Source organism: Hibiscus syriacus, unplaced genomic scaffold (genome assembly GCF_006381635.1).
Source record: "Hibiscus syriacus cultivar Baekdansim isolate YM2019G1 unplaced genomic scaffold, ASM638163v2 tig00113725_pilon, whole genome shotgun sequence".
In the NCBI taxonomy this organism is placed as follows: Eukaryota; Viridiplantae; Streptophyta; class Magnoliopsida; order Malvales; family Malvaceae; genus Hibiscus; species Hibiscus syriacus.
Window position 1 is genome coordinate 15,178,984 of NW_024063471.1, and position 11,151 is coordinate 15,190,134.

At 34.1% G+C, this 11,151-nt stretch overlaps 1 protein-coding gene across 1 annotated transcript; it reads right to left on the minus strand.

The window, feature by feature from the left end:
• Positions 1-4,847: 4,847 nt before the first annotated feature.
• On the minus strand, positions 4,848-6,113 carry LOC120187699. Its single transcript, XM_039191355.1, has one exon. The coding sequence runs from the start codon at positions 6,111-6,113 to the stop codon at positions 4,848-4,850; it is 1,266 nt and encodes a 421-aa protein (XP_039047286.1).
• Positions 6,114-11,151: the final 5,038 nt, after the last annotated feature.

Below are 11,151 nucleotides of genomic sequence, written 5' to 3' on the forward strand. Positions count from 1 at the left end.
TGGACATTGGTGGGACCTAAGGAATCAAGATAATAACAACTTGTTGCTTTCATATCTATCACCGCCAACACCCAATGTCTTCTATAAAAACGAAAAACCAAATTAAGTTACTAAAATATATTGATAATCAAATGAAAAAACAAACCCGGGATTATATGGAACTAGGACGATGTCATTGTCCTTTCTTAGAGACAATCGATCTGCAACGCTTCGAATTGCCTCATCACTATTTTAAAATTTTACCTTACGTCCTGATGGCGAGATTGCAGACGAGCTCATAAAACAAATTCCATGATCTATTTTTGGCCTATTCTTGATTTCCTCAAACAAGTACCTATATATTAACATTAGACAAGTACGATGATTAAATATATTGTGTTTGAATAAAATTAAAATTATGCACTTACATCATATAACAAGTAATCGCAGAACCGGTCATCTCATCCACAGTAAAAACTACTTCAAAATCTTCCCAAGTTATGTACGTGAAACTCTCGTACCCAAACATATCGTCCTCACATTGCACTTTCACGGACTCCACATTTTTAAGTTGTATATCAACCATACATGCAAACACTTTCAAAACACGGTTGCTTTCAACTCTTAGCCTTGTCCTCATTTGTGCTATCGTCCTCTTCCTTTGCGGTGTTTCTTCCTCCTTTTCTTTCTTTCTTTCCCTCTTCGGTGTCCCTTCTTCTTTCTCCTCTTCCTTTTTCCTTTACGGTATCCCTTCTCCTTTACCCTCTTCCTTTTCTTTCTCTTGTTCCGTCTTCGGTGTCCCTTCTCCTTTCTCCTCTTCCTTTTCAACAAGTTCTCTTTGTCATTTTTTTCCTTTATTACTTTCTACTTCATCTCCGTTCACACGTTTTTTTCCCATAAACGCCAACACTTTTTCCTACAAAAAAAATATAAAGATATCATTTAAATTAGACATATATAATTTCTTTAAATAAATGAAAATATTACCAAATCAGAGCATCGAATGACTAGATGTCTAGGCCACTTCACTAGGAACCCCACTGCATCTTTAACCTTGTAAATGAACTCCTCATCTAGTGGAAACGGTAGTAAAGCCTCTCCTTGCACACTCATTTCCATCATTACTTCAATGTTTTCACCTGTTATATAAAGTTATTACTAAGATACAATATTCTAAAAAGTCAAAAAGAAAACTAATATTTTTTGTAATACCTGATAGATCATTGTGCTTCACTATTATTCCTTTGGCAACTATATTGGAGGCAATATCAATCGCAAGATAACAGGAAGTATCCTACAAATTATATATATATTAGTTGTAGTCAAGACTTACATTTAATTCATACTATAATTTAATAAGACTTACAAGTAATTCCTCGGGTGGGTTGTCTTCAAAATCTACTTTGCCCCACCCTTTGCAACTTGCGCCTTCAGAAGCATGATTTATCCCTTTTTGTAGTTTCTCTATTGCACCTTCAATTTGGTTGAACCTTTTTTCAATATTTTTCTTCTCACCATCTAAGTAGTTCTTCACGGTATTGGGTAAGACAAAGTATTGGTGTGGCCTTACAAATTTGCACATCCCTCGTACACGCCCACGTTGTTCCTGGGTACCTAGGGCTTGGGTAAGCATGTCATTTGTTCCACAACTGACCTCTCCTAAAGTTTGTGACTTCTGCATCTCTTCCAGTAGTGAAAGCAAATATTCATATTCAAAATATTCAAAGGATTAAAGCTCATATGGTGCTATAACAATAAGATGAAAATAAATAAAGTAGGAATGTTCACAAGAACTTACCATTTTATCAACAACAATCTGGACATTCGGGTCATAACCTCCTTTTTTCATTTGTCTTTCCTTTTTCCACAACAATGCTCTATCAATCTCGACTTCCTCCTTTCTTGTTTCTTGCATCTAAATTAAAAATAATAACAACAATGAATTAACATAAACAATTGCATATCTAAACTATTCAATTAATTTACTACATACAATCTCAAGAGTTAGTCCAGCATATCCTTTTCTACTCAACCGATGATTGTATCTATGTTGTCCACGTATTTTTTTACCTTTCTGACTTATTTCCTACATTAGAAACATTAAAACAGTCAGGATTGGTTTCTAAAACTAATATATATAACAATTACAGACTGGTTTCTAACCTCCCACTTCTTTGAAAGTCTTTGCGATACAAAAACCTTCCACTCATTTATCTTCAAATAAGGATACATCTCTGGAGGGTTGAGTAGATTTGCATTAGGGTCATTCTTAAACTTCTCAATGAATTTCTTATACATATAATGCTTAAAGTTCTTCCACTTTGTCCCAATGGATTGAAGGGTGTTCTTCCGACTCCTTGGATCAAGTTCAAAATTCATCTGAAACATAAAGCGTTAATTAAAAAAAATATTATTTTTAACAAAAAAAAAGATTAATTGGAAGTTAAGATCAGATGTTAGACTTACCAAAATGTATTTCCATAAGTCTACTTTTTTTTCTTGTTCAACATCTCACCAAGTGGCATAAGTTATAGGCACCATTGATCTTGCTACCATGCCCTCAAAGGAAGCAAGTTTCGTTGCTTCAACGCCAATCGAAACACCCTTTTTATTGTAAGTAACGATAACTTTTCCTTTAGTAGTTTTTCCCTTTATTGTCAGACCTCTTTGTTTAGAGTCTTTATCATGACTCGAAGACTTATCCAAATCCATGGTACTAAGTACAACCTGTTTCAACATGATTGAAATAAAAAAAGTTAGTACATTGTTATTTCTTGCAGTTGGGACAGAATTAATAACATACAGATGTTGAAATAAAAACATACCAAAAAGTAAAGATTTTATTTTGCAAAAAATATTTTAAACTAATATGCCCTCACCATCTGGGCGTGTACACAAAAACTCATCATCAAGATCTACTAAAGGGAAGTCTTGTGAAAAATAAAAAGTAACATGGTATTCCAACATATCATCGGTTTCACCATTTGCTCCATACTTGTACATCTTATGTGGTGTGAAGCTGACAACAGACAAATTCACATCTTGTTGATCTTGAACATAAAAAACTTGTTTGGCTTGACTAGTTAATATGAAGCGTTCAGATTGGTGATCAAGCCTAGCAAAGTTGACCACTGTGAATCCAAAGTCATCTTTTTTTATTCCACGACTATCAACCCAATCACACATGAAAACAGGAACAGTGAATATGCAATAATCAATATCCCATATCTCCTGTATACGACCATAGTAAGTAACAGCTCCATACACGGGATTGGAGTCTTTTGCACTAGCAATCTGCATAGCATGTGCAACTAGAGATACTCCACTACATTGAGTTGTTCTTGATTCATCTTGAGATGTTGTATGGAATCGATACTCATTTATGGCAAAACCGCTATATTTCTTCACAGCAAAACATGGCCCTTTGGCCAACCAACGAACACTCTCACAAATGTCTTCCCCGTTAGCGAAATGTGTATCAACCTTGGTCTTAAGCCAACTAATAAATGTTCGACTGTGCTGAGTCTGCAACCATTTACTATTTCGAGAGGCACGGGGGTTATGATCCTTCAATTCTAACATATGTTGCCTAAATAATATTTGAAGATAGAATCATATTAGAAGTTAGAAAAAGTTTAATGCATTACATAGAGTACAAAGAAGACACAGTGATTCTTACTCTATATACGGCTCCACATCTGCAGTATTTCGTAATACATAAAGATGAGCTTCATCAAGTAGTTTAGCATCTACAACATCGACTGTATCCCGTGATAAAGGTTTGCCGGTGCGAATTCTTTCATCAACACATTCATGAGGATTGCCAATTGATTTCATATTTTTTAAGTAGTCTGAGCAAAATTCCAAGGCTTTCTCTGCCACATAACATTCTGCAATACAACCTTCGGGTCGATGATGATTTCGTACATAGCCTTTGAGTGTTTTCATGTATCTCTCAAATGGATACATCCACCTAAAATGAACTGGGCCACATAACCTCACCTCTCTAACTAGATGCACCATCAAGTGGATCATGACATCAAAAAACGAAGGAGGAAAATACTTCTCTAACAAACACAAAGTTAATACAATGTCACTTTGCAACTTGCCTAGCTTATTAACATCAATGACTTTACTACACAACACGTTGAAAAAATGACACAAACCTATGATTGTTTTCCTCACTTTCATATGTAACACCCCCTTTATTGCAAAAGGGAGAAGTTGTTGCATCAGTACATGACAATCATTAGACTTCAAACCATTCATCTTTGATACATCATCAGACACGAGATTCTTAAAATTTGAACAGTACCCATCAGGCACTTTTATGGTAGACAGGGTCTCATAAAACTGGTGTTTTTCTGTGGTATTCAATGTGTAGCACGCAGGTAGAAGCCAAGTACGATTCCCTATTGGTTGAGTTTGTAATTCAGGCTTAATGCCCATCGCCTCAAGATCTTGTCGTGCTCTTAACCCATCCTTCGTCTTGCCATGCAAATTCAACAATGTCCCATAAACACTCTCACACACATTTTTCTCTATGTGCATAACATCTAACTGATTACGAACGAGCAACTTCTTCCAATATTCAAGTTAAAAAAAATTGATTTATTGTGCCAAAATTTAGCTCTCTCATCGATGCTTTCTTTTTTCTTCTTTCACGTTTTCTTCTTAGACGTTGTCTTCTTACCCCATGAAGTCTCAAACCCCGTCAGATAGTCGTAAATCTCTTCACCTGATAATGGTTGTTTTATAACACCATCCTCTTGTTGATTGTTGAAATCTTTTTTTCTTTTACGAAGAGGATGTTGAAGTGGTAGGAATCTTCTATGACCAAGAAAGTATACTTTTTTCAAATTTGGCAATCACTGTGAACAAGTATTCTCTGAACATATTGGACACGCATAATAACCTTTGGTAACACACCCCAAAAGATTACCATATGCAGGAAAGTCATTTATAGTCCAAAGTAATATTGCTCTTAGATTGAAGTATTCTTTCTTATAAACATCATATGTCTTCACGCCAGTTTCCCACAAGAGTTTTAGATCTGCTATCAATGGTGCCAAGTAGACATCAATATTGTTACCAGGTTGTTTTGGACTTGATATCAATAGAGTCAACATCATGAATTTTCTTGTCATGCACAAATAAGAGGGTAGATTATAAGTTATTAAGATAACCGGCCAACAGCTATGCTTGGAACTTAATGACTTGTGAGGATTGATACCATCAGCGGACAAGGCTAATCTAAGATTCCGTTTTTCTTCTCCAAATTCTTTCCACGTTCTATCAACAAGCTTCCAAGAGGGGGAATCGCGAGGATGACTTAGCATACCGTTATTAGCCCGACCTTGTGCATGCCAAGTTAAGTTTTGTGCCATTTCTGGTGACGAAAACATTCTCTTAAATCTGGGGATGGGAGGGAAATACCACAAAACTTTCGAAGGTACGTTTTTGGTATTCTTCTTCCAATGAGATGTGCCACAAGTTGGACATTGAGAAGCATTCTTATGTTCTTTCCAGAATAGAACACAATCATTTTCACATGCATGAATTTTTTCATATTGTAGACCTACTCCTTTTAGCAATTTCTTGGCATCATATAGGGAGTTAGGTATTCTATTGTTTAATGGTAAGACATATTTTAGGGCACCTAACAATACTTCAAAACTAGCCTCAGACCACCCAAATTGACCCTTGATATGTTGGAATTTCAATAATCCACTAAGTGCATTATACTTTGACCCTACGTAAAGTGGCTTCTCACATTCTTCAAGAAGTGACTTCAATGAATCGGAATCTTTTTCTACATCTCTGAAGGCAACATATAGCATATCTCTTGTATAATCAAATTCGGGAGGAATAGATTTGTTAGGGCATCTAGAATCAAGCTTGGGTTGTCTTTCTCCATGGAAAGAACAAACCTTATAACTTTCATCGAAGCCATAGGCAAACAGATAATAGCGCACGGTCTGAATTGAGTGGTGCCACAAATTAATACAATGTATACAAGGACATCGAATAAGATATGAATTTGGATCATTACTTTGTTCAAAGTCTAGAAAGATGTTTACACCCACTTCATATGCATCAGATAACCTATCAGACGAAATACATGCTTTATCCATCGACCATTACTTACCAACCTAAATAATTATAAAGTATTAGCAAAACTACAACTTTATAACTAATGATTGATGAAATATTTATGTAAGATATTAAGAACAAAATGTTTACCCCAAATTACTGAGTACAAAGTAACCCTAACAAACTCATTTTGTACTATGCTATAGAACAATGTTCAAGGGTTATGACCCATTCATAAAATCTAAAAAACCCATTTGAAACTGGAACAAACCCTTACAATGTTAGATAAATTATTGGTGTTAGCCTATTCGATATCTTCTAATGTTAATGGTGTTAGCCTCAAAATCTCTGTCTTGTGCTTGTTGTAATTTAAGTTGAAGCACATAGTTGTAACATGAGAAAGCCTCATTGCCTATATTCGTAATCATCATTCAAAAAATGTTGCCTAAATCTAAGTTAATAATCGTATTTTATGATACTTGAATTCGGGTGTGAACATTATATAGGAGTACATGTCTGAAATGATTATATTAGACAGAAGATTCTTAAAATTCATATGCTAATACCCATATGATAGACAAAAATGTTAGAAATAAACACTTCAAGAAAAGAATGAAAAGTCGGAGCAACATATAGTTACAAAATTCGACTAAAATAAATAATAAGATAAGATGCCACGAACCAGTATACCCAGAGAACTGTGGATATTATGTATGGGGCATTTCTTGAGAGAGACTCAGCAAAGGAATGTCATGTTCCATCCAATGATAGCATCCGTGCCAAAGTTATGCCAACCTACATTTATCAAAAACAAAAATTAAATTTCAAGAGGGAGTGTTTAGTTAAACTAGCAAAAAAATAAAAAGGAAACTATGATACTCGAACGTAAGTATGAGTGTCGAATACATGTATTATTAGATATTTTAAAGTTATTTCTATGCATTTAGAAGATCTTTGGAGGTCATATCCACATATCTATATGTATGACACAAAATATCAAATATTGATACATCAAATGAAAAGAAGAATCCAAACAACATAGAAAGCAGAAAAAGGCAGGAAAAGTTGTGTTAGTGAAACATTAAGTACCAATGCAAAGGACAGAACCAGATATTTAAAGCCTCTTCACTAATGAAAAGTTAACAACCAACAGCCATAAGCAACCAAAAGTAAATCCATCTGAAACATGACAATTAGGTAAAAACTTGGAACCATTCTAGTTAGCGAATGAAATACATATAAGGGAACTGGGAAGCAGAGGCACCTCCCTCACTCATTTTTTTTAAACAAAAGAATCCCAAACATAATATAACCTTCCAAAAATCCTCAAAATATATACTATTGTAGGGTCATTCAGACCTATATCGCTTGGACTCAAAAGTCAGTAACGGATACGGGATTCTTTTTGAGGTTTATCCATGTACTTGGAGAGTCATATCACCATACCCTCTTTATGTCGGACAATGATACTTCAAGTTAAGTGAAACAAGATATTTTTTTTAAACATTTCAACAAGCATAACAAAACATATATCACGAGATAATCAAAGTTCAACATTTTTGAACCAAAATACATAATCCATCAAAACCCAAAAATCAAAAAGAGATCAAGAACTAGCATAAGAGTCCACTGAAGTAAAAAAAACGAAATAACCCACTTAAACGAAGAATGAAATGAACAAATCAGTAGTGATTAAATAAATAATAGAAAAATAAACAAGCATGCATGCAACAAATCTCCATTCAAAAAAACAAATATGAAGTAAAAGCATCAAACCCATTAAATCAGACAAAATAGAAATCAACAAACCCACAAATTTGGAATATAGAACGAGAATTACCTGTGAAAACCCTTGATTTTTAACTCCCTCGGCTGCGTTGTGGTAAATGGCCAAACCGGTGGGAGGATGCAAAGACAAAAAGGGAAAACAGAGAAAATTGGGGGAAGCATGGCCTGAACTTTTGTTAACTAGGGGGAAGATCAAGCGCGCGGGAAATGATGAAAAATAAGGGGGGATTAGAATACGACACCTAAAGATGACACACAAAATTATCTATACTCCGTGTTTTTGTAAATTTTTTGGATTATGACTATTAAATATGACACACATCATTGTAAGTCATAAATCGTTCAGATTTTAAAAAACATGACATTTTTTTATGACACACATGTTTTGCAAGTCATAAATTAGCGTGTGTCATCGTTCGTGTGTCATTAAAGGTATATTTTCTTGTAGTGCGACCATTTTCAATTAATTGTAAAAATTTGTATGAATTCTAAAAAAATCATAAATGGTGAATATGTTGTAAGGTTTATGAAATCAAAATTTACTAAATTCACTCAAAATTTCCTAGATTCACACAATTAATCTGAAACCATTAGCAAACAAATTAGTACTACTATTTATTAGTTAATCGAATTAAATTAAAAAAAATCAAAATACAAACAAAACTTATTAAAAACCAAACAAGGGATCAAAACCAAATTAAAACGAATTTATAATTTTCAATTGCAAAGACAATTAATTAATCGACTATTGGCCTGACTCTATAAAAAAAGTCCCCAGTGGAGTCGCCAAGCTGTCGAAACGATTTTTTTCTTAAAGGTGAAAAAAATGATATTTTGAAAACTACATTAATTTTTATTTACCTCTTTCAATTGATTTTTAATTTAAAAACAAATGCAATTTAAAAAACCACTCGTTTCGAAAATTTTGGGATTTCATTTACAATAGAAAAATATGGTTCGAAGAGTCGCCATCAATCTTTGATTAGGGTGTGATTGGGCACCCAAAAACATTTTTGTTATTTTAAATAAAGTTTAATTTTAATTAAAACAACAAGTTAAAGTCTGCGTTACCAAAATCGAGCTCGGGAGTTGGTTACGAGTGAGGAACGATTAGTACCTCCACAACGTCCTAAATCGGTACCTAGTCGATTAATTAATGTCTTTGCAATGAACTTAACAAATTCGAACTTAATTTGATTTTTGATCCCATAAAACAAAGATGTGGATTTAATAATATTCAAAAGAACCCAAATAAATTAAATTAAAATTACCAAGTACTTTTAGAAAGATAAAGAATGTTCGATTATTTACAAAGATCGAGATCAGATCTTAAAAGCTATAACAACCTTTTCTCGATAAATTTAAATAGCCGAACATTTCTTTTTCTTCCATTCCCAAATTTTAAAGTGATGGATCAATTTTAAGGCGTCAATAATGGGATACACTTTTATTTTAAAATCATTAAAAGCGGACCTCAAATACATTATGACAACCTACTTAAAACAAATTTAAATTAAAAGTGTATTACCCTTAATCCAATTATGTAATAGGGGTTAAGTTACACATAAGGGTATCATACATCTCATACAAAAATAATGCCATGAGATTTACTACTGAATTATTCACATACTCGTACCTATGCAAACATATCATCATACAAAATAAATATAAACAACTAATTAAAGAAAATAAACCTAACAATGGACCAAATTAAAATAAATTTAAATTTAAAGAATTACTCTAAAATTGAATTAATCTAAATTAAAAGGTTCAATTTAAAGTTAACATTCTAGAACCAAATTTAAATTCTAATTAATTACAAGGCCATAAATTTTCTAATTTTAATCAATATCCAATAAAACTAAATAATTAAGAAACTAAATAAGGAAACATGAAACCAAACAGAGTTTAGGATTAAAGCAAAACCTATATTAAACTATAAGGACTAACCCATAAAATAAACCTTTAACCTAAAGTATACATGCCAAATTATGGCAATTTACGACATTAACCTAAAACTAAAGTGGAGAGCCGTCTCTCAGCTAATGCTTCCCTCTCCTCACATTTGGTCTCTCGATCGAGACCCTTCACAAAACATAACCACCACGTACTGTCGCTCTTCACTTTCCCCTCCTTTACTCTCTTCTTCAACGGTGCCATTCTCACAAAGATGAAACTGCCTACTTCGGTGAAGACTCAACCTAGCAAGGTAAGTAAAATCGAAACCCTATTTTTTACTCTCTATACTCTAAAAAACTAAAAGAGACAACCTCTATTTAAAGCAGCCCTTCGATCGTTCGAACCCTTTCACCCCGATGGCTTCAACTCCGGTGACCAACTCCTCAACGTAAATTGACTCCTCTCTTCTTTATTTTGATAATGAACTCATCCATTTTTCTCTGACTAACACACCCTCTATTTCGACGAGACTTGAACAACTAGGAAACAAAGCGGGACGAATTACAACTGAGGTAAGCGTTTAGACTATCTTCTTATTTGTTTGATTTCGATTCAAAACATATACACACACAAGAACGATATGAAAGCAACGAAGAATGGAAATTAAAAAAACCTTTTTTTTTATTCTGTGTACTGCTTTGATTCGATGATGAAAAAAAGAACCCCTCTGTTTCTTTTGATCTTCGAATAAGAGGAAAAAAAGCCTCCTTTTAAAATCATTTTTCTTCCCTCTTGAAGAATAGTCACTTGTATGCTCTGTTTTTGTGTGTTGCCTTGAAAAATTACCAATGCCAGTAATGCTTCGTTTCTTTGTTGTTTTTGCTGTAAAATGGATCACTAAGGGAGGGTATATTTTTAGCTTCTGTTCTCTATGTTAATTCCTAGTATCTCTCACGACCGATCTTTTGTGCTTTTTTTCTTCAAAATCGTTTCCAGTTGCCTTCTTTGGTTGATAGTGGTTTTTTTAGTGGTCCCCCTTCTAAATGCTGTATCCCCTGTTGATGAATATTTTCCCTGTTTACAGTTTTTTTCCCAAACTGCTATTTGAATCGTGCCCCCTCTTTTCTGATTAACCGATGATGACTAATCCCCCCTCTTCAATGCTTTCCTCGGGTTTTCCTTATTTTCCATAACTTCCTATATCCATTATTGTTTTCTGGGAATCTTGACGTGGCCAATCCGTTCTTTTGCCTGAGACCAAGCTCATGACCATTGCTGCTGGAATGTAAGTTATCAAGGCAGTTAGGACAGTTGTAGCTCGGTTGTTAGCTTGTTGTGGCATGGAGTTGGGTCTTCGTGTTTGGGTCTGATGACCGTTTGTAAATGGGCCCA

Excerpts from the sequence above, each read along its gene's own strand:
- LOC120187699 (XM_039191355.1), bottom strand. The coding sequence starts at position 6,113 with ATGGATAAAGCATGTATTTCGTCTGATAGGTTATCTGATGCATATGAA.